At 50.6% G+C, this 13,479-nt stretch overlaps 3 protein-coding genes across 5 annotated transcripts; 2 read left to right on the top strand and 1 right to left on the bottom strand.

Moving 5' to 3' along the window:
- Positions 1-11: 11 nt before the first annotated feature.
- On the top strand, positions 12-1,616 carry LOC6525521 (NADH dehydrogenase (ubiquinone) complex I, assembly factor 6 homolog). Its single transcript, XM_002101320.3, has 4 exons — positions 12-277; positions 348-462; positions 653-1,278; positions 1,472-1,616. Exons 1-4 carry the CDS (start codon positions 96-98, stop codon positions 1,551-1,553), a joined length of 1,005 nt encoding a protein of 334 aa, XP_002101356.1. The 5' UTR covers positions 12-95; the 3' UTR covers positions 1,554-1,616.
- Positions 1,617-2,510: 894 nt separating this feature from the next.
- LOC6525520 (poly(A) RNA polymerase gld-2 homolog B) lies at positions 2,511-7,826 on the top strand. 3 transcript variants are annotated; one of them, XM_039375584.2, is made up of 7 exons: positions 2,513-3,750; positions 3,811-5,336; positions 5,401-5,878; positions 5,932-6,151; positions 6,208-6,351; positions 6,632-6,941; positions 7,004-7,826. In XM_039375584.2, the coding sequence occupies exons 1-7, from the start codon at positions 2,674-2,676 to the stop codon at positions 7,425-7,427; spliced, it is 4,179 nt and encodes a 1,392-aa protein (XP_039231518.1). In that variant the 5' UTR covers positions 2,513-2,673; the 3' UTR covers positions 7,428-7,826. The 3 variants fall into 3 exon arrangements, with proteins under 3 accessions (XP_039231540.1, XP_039231518.1, XP_002101355.3); XM_002101319.4 differs by having other exon boundaries at positions 3,808-5,336; XM_039375606.2 differs by lacking the exons at positions 6,632-6,941; positions 7,004-7,826 and adding an exon at positions 6,435-6,506 and having other exon boundaries at positions 2,511-3,750; positions 3,808-5,336.
- Positions 7,827-7,891: 65 nt separating this feature from the next.
- On the bottom strand, positions 7,892-13,302 carry LOC6525518 (regulator of nonsense transcripts 1 homolog). The gene is made up of 4 exons (XM_002101317.3): positions 12,996-13,302; positions 12,701-12,916; positions 9,286-12,639; positions 7,892-9,207 (listed from the first exon to the last, which is right to left on the bottom strand). The coding sequence occupies exons 2-4, from the start codon at positions 12,866-12,868 to the stop codon at positions 9,166-9,168; spliced, it is 3,564 nt and encodes a 1,187-aa protein (XP_002101353.1). The 5' UTR covers positions 12,869-12,916; positions 12,996-13,302; the 3' UTR covers positions 7,892-9,165.
- Between the last annotated feature and the right edge of the window lie 177 nt (positions 13,303-13,479).

Raw genomic sequence — 13,479 nt, 5'->3', positions numbered from 1 at the left:
ACCCCAAATGCAGCCACTCTTTGACAAACCGAGCGCGATCTGGTAGCGCCGTTCGGAACATATGTTCAGTTGACTGGTAGATAGAAGAAGCACAGATGCGGCGCCTGGTGCGAAATTGGAATTGCCGATTGTTATTCAACGCCAAATCCGGCCAAGAAATTGTGAGACATGCCGGAACTCACCAGGAGGCCAAGATCAGTGCGGATCCCAAGGATAAGAAAGCGGTTGAGGTGGACAAGAATGGATACGGGGCCAAACATTGCATGAGTCTAGTGGAGTAAGCTGCACAAACTTGAACGATTCACGTTATCCGTATAATTGAATATGAATCTATTGCGGATAACTAGGAAATACGACTACGAGAACTACCTGTGCACCCTGCTCCTGCCGCGGGAACTGCGACGTGCTGCCTTCGCCCTGCGGGCATTCAATGTGGAGGTCTCCAGATCGGTCAGCGGCCATGTGAGTGGGGCATCTGAATCCATTGGGGCTTACTTCATGGGTTAGAATAACGTGGGCCTTTAGTTGCAAAAGGAGCTTTAACTCCTTGTCTGTTTTATCTATAGCACCAGCAGCTTTTGTCTGCATCCCATGAATAGTTTATATAATCTTATTTATTTTGTCAAACTTACTTATTTCCATATCCTTGCAGCAAATTGAGCCGCAAATAGCGAAAATGCGCCTTAAGTTCTGGCACGACTCCATAGATAAGTGCTTTGAGCCGGATTCCCAACGGTCCTACGTGGAGGACCAGCCTGTCCTGCGCGAACTGAAACACACGGTGGGCAGTCGCAAGCTTAATAAGGTCTATTTGCGTCGTCTGGTCACAGCACGTGAACGTCCGCCCACCCATGCATTTCAGTCGATACGCGAGCTGGAGGAGTACACGGAACAGACCTTCTCCTCGCTACTGCTCCTGCTGTTGGAGGTGGGCGGAGTACGTGACCTAAATGCCGATCATGCCGCCTCCCACTTGGGCAAAGCCCAGGGCATCGCCACTCTGCTGCGATCCATACCGCTGGCAGGACGTCAGCAGGCGCCTTGCATCCCGCTCGAGGTGCTAGTGTCGCATGGCGTTAGTCAGGAGCGCATCATTCGCTCCAAGAGCGACGACAAGGGTGTCGAGGACTGCATATTCGATGTGGCCAGTGCCGCTAATACGCACCTGAAGCTCGCCAGGCAGCTTCACGATAAGGTGCCGCCGCAGGTGCGCAAGATCTTCCTCTCCGCCGTGGCCACAGATGCATACTTGGAGCGCCTGCGCCGTGCTAACTTCCTGTGAGTTCCTTTGTTATCTATTCCTTTTTTTATATTCCATTGTTTCATATTGGATGTTATTTTTATTCAGTTATAAGTACTACTTCTTCAGTTTAAATGGTAGCTACATTTAGTTTTTATGTTCAGTATTTGTGGAGGGGAACCTTCTCATGATTTAACCCCATGTTCATCATATGCTTTTCCCATCTTATAGGCTGACCCACAAGAGCTGCGTAGGCCGCGACACCTTACTGCCAGCACGTTTATTCTGGAAGTCGCTGTTTAATCGGTTCTGAGAGCGAAAGTAGTACAAAAAAAGCTTTATTGTTGACTTCTTTAATAAAAACCACTATAAAATATCAGGTTTTACTTTTTTTGGGATCAATAGAAGAGGATTTTCAAAGTTTTACACTGAACTATGAACTCTGATCGTAATTGTTTGGATGCAAAGGGTTAAGACGTTGCAGGAATATCGTTATCTCGCTTCGAATCGGGAGGCGAATACTATCGATCACAGGTGGACGAAAGGATCGTCTCGCGGAAGGTATCGATGGATACGATGCAAGGCCCGATTGGTACAGTAGTTGCTAGATGATTTCAGAGCGTTACAGGCGCAGTTTTAGTTTTTTATGAATGTTAGAATTGATGTGGAAAGTGTGTGTTGGATACTATTGAGAACGGAGCAGTGCGACAATCGCTCAACAAGATAAGCACCGTTTGTTTTTGGTCCCGTTTCCGGTTTTCCGTTGCCGGTTCCGGGAAAATTGCAACGCCCCCGAATATTTGGCAATGGTGAGTTTTTGGCGCGCTTTCTTCCCACTTCTATTTTGAACTTTATAAACGCTTATTTTCCGCTCATATTCTCTTCTTGCAGTTGCCGGGCTTTATTGCCTTTTTTATTTTGCCCACTTTGCGTTGCGATTACGGTTCTCCTTGCATGTAACGGTTCTTTTTGGACCCCCCCTATCACACACAACGAAACGAGAAGTAAAGAAAAGAGAGGATAGGCAAGGAGACCGCAATTTACGAAAATTAAAAGAGTGTGTGTGTGAAAATACGGCACTTTTACACTGGTGGCCGGTGAAAGTGAGTCAAAGTCAATATTTAAAATCCTGAAATGAAATAAAGTGTATATGACTAAAAGCACCAAAATACAACAAAGAAAAGAAAACCTAAAAAAATCAAAAATATAAAAATACACAAAAATTTATAATATATATCAAAGCAAAACAAAAAACAATAAAAAAAAATCTAAAAAAGTTTTTCAACTCGAAAAAGAATCTAAAAAAATTAAAAATAATTTTATCCTAACTTAAAACTAGTTTTAAGCAACTGAGCGCACGGGCCGAGCAATTTTTTATACCCAAAACTCGAGCCACGACAGCCACATACCCTAGATTTCCCAATACCTGGGCTATGTTCACCACCCGCATATCCGGCGACATGAAGATCTTTGCCGCAGATGTTGCCGAGAGCAGCGCCACAGGAACTTGCAACACGACCATGCAGCAGCAACAGCAGCAGCATCAGCAGTCGCAGCAACTCGAGTTCCGGCCACTAATGTCCGCCGGATCGCCGAGTTCCAAGCCGGGACAATGTCATCTGAAGTTTGGCAAGTACAACAATAAGACGGCCAATCTGATGCGCCAGGTGAACGGTTGCCACAGCAGCAACAGCAACACCAGCAGCAACAACGAGGCCAACAAGGGACAACAGGAACTGCACTACTGCAACAACAACAACAACAGCAACAACAACAACAACAATAATAATAATAGTCATTCGTGGGCCCGAAAGAAATACTTTGGCAATGGAAACAGCAATGGCAACAACAGTCTGCAGCAGCAGCAGCATCCATCTTCGTACTTCCAGCGGCAGCAGCAGCAGCAACAGCAAATGCAGCTGCAACAAGAGCAGCAGGCGATGAACAACAACGATGTGCTGATGAAGAATCAAAATATTGCTAACGCACAGGTGTCTGATAGCAAGTCTAGCGACAGCAACAACAACAACAGCAGCAGCAGTAACAACAACACTAGCAGCAGCAGCAGCATCAGCAGCAGCAGTTGCAGCAACAGAACAAAGCCAGCCAAATGGCTCAATGAGAACAGTAGCAGCAGCAGCAACAACAACAACAACATTAATAACAATAATATCAGCTGCAGAAATAACAACACCAATAGCATTGTTACCAAGCGGCGCAACTCCTCATCAGCGGACGCAAGTGCCGGCTACTTTCGCAAATCGGAGTCGGAATCTGGATGCTCGGAAGCTGCAGCAGAATCGGCGGAAACAGAGGTAACCGGAACAGCTTCCTGCAACAACAAAAGGTACACAGGAAACGCGGCGAGCGCAGGCAGTGGAATTGAAGCGAGCATGGGTAAAAGTCAGGATCAGGAGCAGGATCCGTCGGCTAAGCAGCGACCGCGACAGCAACCCCTGAGTTTCTGGAAAACCAATTACCCACAGACTAGCGCTAGTCAGCTCAAAGATGTGAGTGGTTCTTCAGCTATGCTCTCAACTCAAGGCTTAATCCATGATTTCTTTCAGAAGGAAACGGTTGCAGCAGTTGTGTCGGCGGCCGCAGTAGCAGCAGCAGCTGCAGCATCGGAGCAACAGCAGCAACAGCAGTCGCTGTCCCTCGAGCACAGGCGCAACTCGGGCTATCAGCAACAACAGCAGCACAACTACTATCCATATTACTATTCGCAGCCCAAGCAGTTGACCATCGCCTCGTTCCTGCAGAAGGAAATGCTGCCGGATAGCACTGAGAAGTCCAGTCAGCATAGCAGCAGCAATACGGGCAGCAGCAGCAGCCACAACAACAGCAGCAGCAACATGATTGGTAACAGCAGCAGCAGCAACGGGAATAGAAACTATTCACGGAACCAATATGGACATCAGTCAGCGGGGTCCGGCTACCAGCAGCAGCAGCAGCGCTACCGCAATGCCCAGAATGTCTATCAGCAATACCAGCATCAGCAGCAGCAGCAACATCATGCTAACCAGCAGCAGCAGCACACGCATCCGCACTTCCGCCGGAAGCACAGCGACAACGGCAGCGGCATTAACAAGAAGATGCACTACAGTCCACCGGGAAAGAGTGGGGATCAAGCGGACAGATCCGCATCTGGACAGCAACAGCACCACCATCCACATCAGCAACAGCAGACAATCGAGATCTTGGCCAGCAGCCACTTCAACGCCATGCACCGCCGGATGCAGGGTGGCAATAGTAAGAACGGCTACTACCAGCACAGCTATAATCCACTGACGGGCGAGGTTGGTTCCACGCCCACGCGCTCCGAGCACCAAAATATCTATAATCTTACTTATATTCATGTGGACACGGAGGCAACCAGCGAAGCCGCATCAGCAGCAGGATCAACACCGGTGGTCAAGCCATCACTGCTCAGCAAGCCGAACATTTCGATAACGCCAGCTTCAAGCACAACGCCGACCCCTGTGGACAGGGCACTGCCGCCGGCGGTTCGCTCCGCATCTGCTCCGGTATCCGGTTCGGTTTTATCTGCGCCAACGAACCACGTACGAAACATGTTTCCACCGCCACCGCTGGCTTTGCTTGGTGGCCACGGATTGCTGTCGCCGGTGACCACAACCACGCCCACCAAAATGATAAGCTGCGCCCAGCTGGATGAGGCCATCACTGCGGCGGCCGCCAGTGTGGACAAGTTGTCCACGAGTCCAAGTTATAATCAGGCGGGGCACTACATTATTCCGCCCCATCAGCAGCAGCCATCATCGCACCCAATCTCGACTGGGACGAGTTCACATCCTCCGCCGCCGCCACCGCCACATATGTTCTTTCACTTTGCCGACAGGTACTGCAATCCGGGCAATCAGGGTCACCAGGCGCCTCCAGCTACCGTGTGGCCGCACTCCAGTTCGCCCTGCTACCCGGCCTCCTACGGTTCCAGCTGCGGAAGTGGAACTGGAGCCGGAACATCGCCGCACAGCAAGGATGGTAATGCCGTTGCACTACGACCCGCATCGCCAGCGCTCTCCTCATCCTCACTTGGCAGTGAGTCGCACTGGAGTGGAACGAGCAATCGCAGTCGGTAAGTCCGGTACGGGCTTAGGCCAGATGAAGCCAAGTTGATCTATTAACTGATTCATTTTCAGCTTGGGCCATAGTGGCCATCTCTCTGTTTCGCCAACTCCTAGCGCACTGGGATCTGCTCAGTTATCTCCGCATCTGGCCGAGATGCGTGTGCAGCATCCATTGCACCAGCAACATCCTGCATCACATGCCAGTAATCGTCCACATGGGCAGATGGGCGGACATGCAATGAGCTCCTATGTTGCGCACCGCCCACCACCACCACCACCACCTCCACATCCGTCCATCTCATCGCCGAACCCAACTCCAGTTGCTGCTGGAGCCGGAGGGCCGTGGTACGAGATGCTCCTGCCTCCCGATCGCTACTTGGCCCAAGCGCGAAATATTGAGGTCGCCGTGCAGCCAGAGAAGCTCATCTGCATGTGCAAGTACGACAATCTGTCGGCGGAAATCTGGAAGAGATTCCGGGGAGCCCAGCAAACGCACAAGAAGTTTAAGCTTAAAATGCGTCTCTGGCGGTACTTGTACCTATGGATGCACGTAAGTTAAGCTCATAAATGGATGAACATTATTAAATGTAATGTAAATTGCAGCAACCGATGTTTGAGAGGTATCGCATCTGCCTAGTTGGATCCACCATCACGGGCTTCGGGACGGACTCATCCGATATCGACATGTGTCTGCTGCCCGAGCAGGGGGTACATCCCCACCAGCATCAGTACCACCAGCACCAGCACCAACACTTCCACAATGAGAAGCGAACGGAGGCACTGATCATTCTCACTTTGTTTAACGCGGTTTTGAAGGACACGGGTAAGGACAACGAATTCCGTATACCGATTCCGGAACAGAGTGACTGTCGTTTGCAGAGGTTTTTCAGGACTTCAATCTGATCGAGGCAAGAGTGCCGATCCTGCGCTTCAAGGACATCACCAATGGGATCGAGGTCGATCTCAACTTCAACAACTGCGTGGGTATCAAAAACACCTATCTGCTACAACTTTACGCCCAAAGTAAGATGTTCTTCAGAGTCTTTTGGTATTTAAATTCAATGTGTATTGAAAATTCTTCATGTTCTTGTCAATGACTCTATTAGAATTTGGTGTGCGTTTGACTGAGTGCCTGTCCTAAATGTTTTAAAAAGCTAGCAATCCTTTCAGAGGATAATGTTACAAGTAAGTTTACAAGCTTTAGTTGTGTGAATCAAATAAATATGTTTATTGTCAATTGTGTGCCCCACTTATGAATACTTTGTTTATAAAAAATGTTGTAACTCAAACAATATCCTTGCAGTGGATTGGCGAACACGACCATTGGTGGTGATTGTGAAGCTCTGGGCCCAGTATCACGACATCAACGATGCCAAGCGCATGACCATTTCCAGCTACTCGCTGGTGCTAATGGTGCTGCACTACCTGCAGCACGCCTGCGTGCCCCACGTCCTGCCCTGCCTGCACTCGCTGTATCCGGAGAAGTTCCAGCTGGGACAACAGGACTGCCTGGACCTGGATCTCATCGAACCGATCGAGCCCTACCAGGCGCTAAACACCCAGACGCTCGGGGAGCACCTTTTAGGTTTCTTCAAGTACTACAGCAGCTTTGAGTAAGTCCCGATCTGATTTTCCACCAACTGAATGTAATTCGCCATTGTTTATTTGCATACAGTTTCCGGAACCTTGCCATCTCCATTCGAACTGGTGGTGTCCTGCCGGTTTCCACATGCCGAATGGCGAAAAGCCCCAAGAACGATGTCTACCAGTGGAAGGAGCTGAACATCGAGGAGCCCTTCGATCTGTCCAACACGGCGCGATCCGTCTATGATGCGCCCACATTTGAGCGTGTGAAGGCCGTCTTTCTGATCTCGGCACGTCGGCTCGATCATACCCTCGACCTGGCCACCATCTTCCGGCCCATTCACCACGTGCCCGAGCACTTTCCCCAGCAGCAGCAGTTTGAGCAGCAGCTACACCATCCAATTGCCGGTCAGCAGCGAAGTGCCGGAGGAGGAGGTGCCAATCCGGTGTCGGGCAAAATGAACCCAGATGCAGCGTCGACCTTTGCCGAAACGACTGCAGCGCATGTCGCCTAATTGGAGCCGATTGAATGGCAACGTAAAAGAAACTTACAAAAATGAAGAAATTAAATAGATAAGTAATATGTGCAGCAATGTTAAAACAAAACAGAAAACCTTGTAAATTGAAATTCAAAAAAAAAATCCGAACAATCCGTACGGAAATTTACGTGAAAGCCCGACTGGAATCGAATTTCAATACATTTTTAATGCATTATCTTGTTAAATGTTATTATATTCACCTATTTATACCTTTATAAACTCAAATTGTTTGCTCGCATTCCATTAATGATTGTAAACAGCCACGGGAGGTGTGCGATGTCCGTCACTCCAGTGGTGTGTATGTATCTTTTTGAAAAACAATATGTCATCCGAAAATGTAAAATTGCAAGTTCTGTAAAATAAAAAGCAACAAAACAGCCAATCGCCTTGGCATTTAAATTCATTTTTCATATGCCCCAAATAGAAAATACTTTGCGCACTTATTGGTTTTTTCGCAAGGGAAAACTTAAATTCTTTATTTTGAATTTCAAAAAAAAAAGTTCCATTTTCTTGAAACAAAGAGTCGCATGGAGGAAGAATTAACTCACAATATATAGAAAAAATATACCATTCTCATGTCGTTTTAAAAACAATGAACAGGCATCTGTAACTGCATTAATATTATTAATTATTAACCTTTTCTGATCTTGACCCTTTACTCCGTTGGTTCGGTTTGTAAATGTTTGTTGTGTACCTAGATTGAAATATCGCAATGCGTTTCCTTATCAATCATTCGATTTCCGAACAGCGCTGGAAGCCTGCATCCGCTTTGGGGGATCCGCCAGCGTTCCCGTGCGATTGAAAATGGTGTATCCATGTTTTTTTGAATTTGATTTTGTTTCGTCTTGATTTTTTTGTTTGTTTTGTTTGATTTTATATCGTGTTTGTTAGGATAACAAATGCATACAGTAATCAAAAAAAGAGTCCAAAAAATGTACAACAGTGGGCATACATATATGGGGATCGGTGTGAGTAAACCGCTTTGGGTGGGAAAAATGTTAGAACAGGAGCTAAAGATTGGCTGCTGCACTGGAGGCCAGAATAAGGTTAGAAGGTAAGCCACTTGGTGAATACGTGTCCTGGGCGGGAGTGATTGCGTCTTTGCGTGTTAGGCTCCGGCTGCGAATCCTGGCTGGCAAAACAGAAATGAAACGTGTCGAGAAGTTGTCCATCGTCGTTTCAAGGGCATCTTTTGTGGCGCCTTGCTGGCAGGTTGACTCATCCATGGGCGAACTCCGCCTAAGGAGCGCACTCCTGACCAATGGCCAATGGCCGGTGGCCAGTGGCAAGTCGCCTGGCTATGACTCCATGGCCCGCGGCGTTTCGGGAACAGCGGCTGCAGCAGCATTGCATCCTGGCAGCCTACAGTGATTTGCTCTCGATTTCCTTTTCGATCTTTTGACATCCCTCCTCCTCCTCCGTCTCAGTCTTCATCTTAACTCCACTCAGTCCACATCTTGCCATCTCCGTCTCCATCTGTCACACTGTTTCGTCTCGATTTGCCGTCTTTAATGTCCCGCTTTGTCCTCATGTTCCTAGGTCGCATTTTCGCATTGTTTCCCGCATCTGTCGTTGTTCCCGTGATAGTTCTCTTTGCTTTGTTCCTGCTGCCTACTGATGCTACTCCTTGATGATGACTTCAAAGTTGAGTTTGTTGTTGTTTCGTTTGGGTTGCTTGTTATCGTTTGTAGTTGGTGCACCTCCGGCCGGATTCTCAATAAGGCTGTGAGAACTGATTCAAACTGCGCTCGCCCGACTGCAACACACAAATAATTCAATTACGATGGGCGTCACTTAGAATTATTCATTTTAAAACCATCAATTCCACACTTACCACGTTAAAGGCGACATCCTGGGATAACAAACCGTCCATCTGCGATATTTGCCCAAAGTCCTGCGAAAGTTCCGGCTGCTGTGAAAGAGCAAATCCGCTAGGCTGCGTCATCTGCAGCGACAAAGGCACCGGTTGCTGACTGAACGGAGTAGCACTGCACACCGAACCCGTCTGCCCGCCTGGTCCTCCAGTTGCCGGTGCTCCACCAATCACACCACCCGTTGCGCGCGATTTTCCCAGTTTCTGGGTCTTTTTATTGCCGGCTAGAGAGACGCCTGTTCCGGCTCCAGTGATTCCAACTCCCGAATTCGACGGAGAGAAGTTACCCGATTGCTGTTGAATGGCGCGATTCTGCTTGGCCGCCATGATCGCCTGCTGGTGCTGGTTATAGAACCGCGGCGGAAGATTGCTCATGTTCATGAACATGCCAACCGGGACTGGCATGTTGCCGAGCGCTGCTGCTCCGTGCTCGTTGGATATGTAGCCAATGGAGTCGTGGTGCAGGTGGGCAGCCGCCCAACTGGGTCCGGTCCCGCCAGCGCTTCCGAAGTTGTTGTTGCCACCGGCACCACCATTGCCTCCGCTGCCCAGGCCAAAGCCCATCATGGAATTGGAGCTGGGAGCACCGTAACCGAGGGGTGAGTTCCCGTAGGGACCACCACCTCCATTGCCGCCGTACTGCCCGCCATTCATGGTCTGACCGGGCATTTGGCGACCTTGGCCGTAACCGCCACTGCGATCGTAAATGGAGCCCGGGACCATTACTTCCTTGGCATCGGCAATCATGGTGGACATAAAGTGTGCCCCAATGTTCATGCTGTTGACGAGCTTCTTGGGTTTCTGGAAGTGGATGAGCGACTCCTTGAGGTTGTTCAGCGATCCCTCCACGAGCACCTTACGGTCCTTGTAGAAGTTGAGCAGATGGTTCCACAGCTGCTGCTTTGCTAGCACTTTGGGATTGCCCACAATGATGATGCCATACTTGGCTCGGGTAAGGGCCACGTTAAGGCGACGAGGATCGTTTAAAAAGCCGATTCCCTGACGCTCGTTAGATCGCACGCATGACATGATAATGATGTCCTTCTCACGTCCCTGGAACGCGTCCACGCTGGCGATCTCGATCTCCTGGTAAAGGCGAGAGTGCAGGCTGCCCTGGTATTGCATGTACTGCACCAGGTACGCGCGCTGACCTTCATAAGGCGTAATGATTCCAATTTGTTCAGGCTTAATGCCTGCCTTGAGGAATCTGGTCGTGATCTTTTCCACGTTGGCCGCCTCTGTGCGGTTGAGGAACGACGTACCGGAGCCGGCAATCTCCTCCTGTCCCTGGGTCACCAGGAAGAACATCGGTCTCTCTGGCTGTGGCCAGGGGAAATCGAGTTTAAGGCGACGATCCTCCGCGCAGACACCGTTCTGCAGCGATCCCTCGTAGAAGAAGTTGGACGGGAACTGGGACAGCTCGGGGTGCATACGATATTGCACCTCCAGCCGGAACGGACGGATGCCCAGAACCACCAGGCGCTCGAACAGACTTTGCGAGAGGCCGGCACGAGCTGCTTTCTTGCACATAACAACCGGTCCCAACTGGCAGTGATCGCCCACGAGGATCAGCTGCTTGGCGCCCAGCACCACTGGCACCATGCACTCCGGCTCCGTCGACTGCATAGACTCATCGATCAGGATCGAGGTGAATTTGATGCGCGATAGACGTCCATCGCCGGCGCCCACGCATGTGCAGCAGATGACGTCGGCAGCCTCCAGCAATTGGTTCTCGGCGGCACGTTTCAGGCTGCGGTAGCGCTTCTCGTCCGCTGAGCTCAGCTCGCCGGTTTCGTCTTTCAGCTGCTGCAGCTTCTTTAGCTCCGAATTGGTCTCCATATTGCGGATTTGGTTGTGCAGCGCCAGGAAGCTGACTGGGCTATCGATAGCCTCGCGACTCTTGGCGCAAACACGCACCACTTTCAGGTTTGTGCGGTGAATCTTCTCCGTTAGTTGGTCCACGGCCGTGTTGCTGGGTGCGCATACCAGCACTGTGCCACCATGCAGCTTGACCAGCTGATAAACAATGGTGGCCGATGTCACTGTTTTGCCGGTGCCGGGCGGCCCTTGGATCAGCGAGAGCGGTCGCTGAAGCGCGTGTTTTACGGCATACACCTGACTGCGATTCAAATCGGGCAGATGCGGGGCACTATAGAGCTTGGGTTGGGCGCCGCGGAACAGCACCTCGTCGTTTGAGTCCGGACGACCGTGACCCAACAGGCGCGAGTAGATGTAGTTCGACACCGAGTTGCGATCCATCGCAAATTTGCGCAAGGCACGTGTCATGCGATCAAAAGAAGTGCACTTCCATATGAAGTCCACGGTAAAGTTGCTGGTGCACTTAACCGGGGCATTCGATGAGGTTTTCAGCTCCAGGCCGACGTCGTCGCCGAAATTGTCAGGCACCTTGATAACGTGGCCGATCTCGCTCCACGGATTGTACAGCTCGCCCACGTAGCGCAGGCGAAGCTCGTCGCCGTGCATGAGCTTCATGTCTGAGTCGGTCTTGGCCAGCGTAAAGTAGGCAATGGTCTTCTTGTTGAGGCCCACGTCCCAGCGTACCTCGATGTTCTCCTGGGTGGCCGACTCTTTCAGCTTCTTGTCGTAGTCGGCCTCAAGGCGGACCAGCGGCCCAAAGGTTTTCTCGTACTGATAGCCATCCTCGTAGCGAAGCAGCACCTGTGCTGGCTCCGAGTCGATGCCTGGCTTCTCCAGATCTTGGAACGTGGCCTCAATATTGTCCTTCCATAGCTCCTCCAGCTTGTTGATCTGGGCGGCTGAGATTTGGCGCGCTCGCAGTTGTCCCTGCTCGCTGGGTTGCTTTACCAGCCAAGGCAAAAAGCAGCGGTCCGCAATCAGAGGTTTCCACTGTTCCTGGTCCCAGTTCATGTCCTTTAGCGAATTCTGGGCGGCACACGGCTGGCGACAGAGCAGCACGACCACAGAATCGGCCTTGGCCGGAATGAAGCCCAGCACAAAGACGTTGCGCACACCGCAGGAGTAGCACTCCAGGATAGTCTCGCCCAGGGGACCTTCCCCATGGAGAGTCACCTCGCGATGCTTGGCCCTCACCAAATGATTGATGATGTGCGAACCAGAGGTGCTGCCACGTCCGTTGCAAAACCATTTGCGGCAATTGTTGCACATGACCACAGTGGCTGGATCGTGGATGCCGCAGTACTTGCACGCATGCGCCGGCAGCTCCTTCACATACGAGCTGCCCCCCTCGTCGTCCTCCTCTTCGAACTGCAGATCGGCCAGATCGTTGGTGATGCTGGCCAGTCGCGGATTCGAGTCCCCGCCGGAGCGGCGTGGCTGTAAGTTGAAAAGGGAAAATGAAATTTGGGTTTTATGAACAGTTTTAGGGCCAACTCACGTGCAGCTCCAGCTGATCGTTCTGCGTCTGGCTCTGCGAGGTAGAGGGCATGGTAAAGTCGCGGTAATCGTACTGCGTGGGCTGCGTATCCGCTCCCGGGAGCAGCTCATTGTCGTCCATGTCCAGGAACGAGAGCGCCGAGCTGGGCGCGTACGTGTCCACGCTCATGGCGCCTGTTGTTTCTTCTCACCCAAGGTTGTTAATTTTGCTGCGTTTCTGCGGGGATCGCGGTGAGATCTCGTTAGCAATGTGCACTGGTGGATGGGTATGGCGCCCGGATGGGACTAACGCTCACCTGCAGTACCCGTTGCAAAGGCACAGATCGCTTGGTCCGGGTTTCCGGAGAAATTCCTAAGCTTGGAGCGTGGCCGCGATGATTATGGTATGGTGATGGTATCGTGTGTGCGTTTGGCGCTTTCCGATTTCGGGAGCCGGCCGTTCGGCGCTTTTTCGAAACAGTGGCTGTTGTATGTTCTGAAGCGAGTCCGTTCGAGATTTCCACGCTCGTGAGGGGCACGTAGGATTAAAAAAAGGCAACGAATTTCTCGCTTGTTCAACAAATTTGCCCGGCCTGCTTTGCCAGTGTTAAAAATACGTCAGTTTGCATTTGACTCACGAGGGGCTTATCGATAATCGTGTATGGCAATGGTCCGAGGACTATCGATAACACGTAACCACTAGTGATGAGCAAGATGACTGTAGATAGTATCGCTGTCGGGCGAAATAAAATATCGTTTAAGTATTTTGTTTTAAATTATTCGTCAAATAGTTTTAAAATG

The sequence above is a fragment of the Drosophila yakuba genome, chromosome X (assembly GCF_016746365.2).
Source record: "Drosophila yakuba strain Tai18E2 chromosome X, Prin_Dyak_Tai18E2_2.1, whole genome shotgun sequence".
Lineage (NCBI taxonomy): Eukaryota > Metazoa > Arthropoda > Insecta > Diptera > Drosophilidae > Drosophila > Drosophila yakuba.
This window is presented reverse-complemented; position numbering and strand designations above follow the sequence as displayed.

Bases quoted from the DNA above. Each gene is read 5' to 3' on its own strand.
- LOC6525521 (XM_002101320.3), top strand. From the start codon at position 96: ATGCGGCGCCTGGTGCGAAATTGGAATTGCCGATTGTTATTCAACGCC. The intron at 463-652 runs GTGAGTGGGGCA...ATATCCTTGCAG, and splicing joins CCAGATCGGTCAGCGGCCAT to CAAATTGAGCCGCAAATAGC. The intron at 1,279-1,471 runs GTGAGTTCCTTT...CCCATCTTATAG, and splicing joins CTGCGCCGTGCTAACTTCCT to GCTGACCCACAAGAGCTGCG.
- LOC6525518 (XM_002101317.3), bottom strand. From the start codon at position 12,868: ATGAGCGTGGACACGTACGCGCCCAGCTCGGCGCTCTCGTTCCTGGAC. The intron at 12,640-12,700 runs GTGAGTTGGCCC...TTCAACTTACAG, and splicing joins ACGATCAGCTGGAGCTGCAC to CCACGCCGCTCCGGCGGGGA. The intron at 9,208-9,285 runs GTAAGTGTGGAA...TGTGTGTTGCAG, and splicing joins AGGATGTCGCCTTTAACGTG to TCGGGCGAGCGCAGTTTGAA.
- LOC6525520 (XM_002101319.4), top strand. From the start codon at position 2,674: ATGTTCACCACCCGCATATCCGGCGACATGAAGATCTTTGCCGCAGAT. The intron at 5,879-5,931 runs GTAAGTTAAGCT...TGTAAATTGCAG, and splicing joins ACTTGTACCTATGGATGCAC to CAACCGATGTTTGAGAGGTA. The intron at 6,352-6,631 runs GTAAGATGTTCT...ATATCCTTGCAG, and splicing joins GCTACAACTTTACGCCCAAA to TGGATTGGCGAACACGACCA.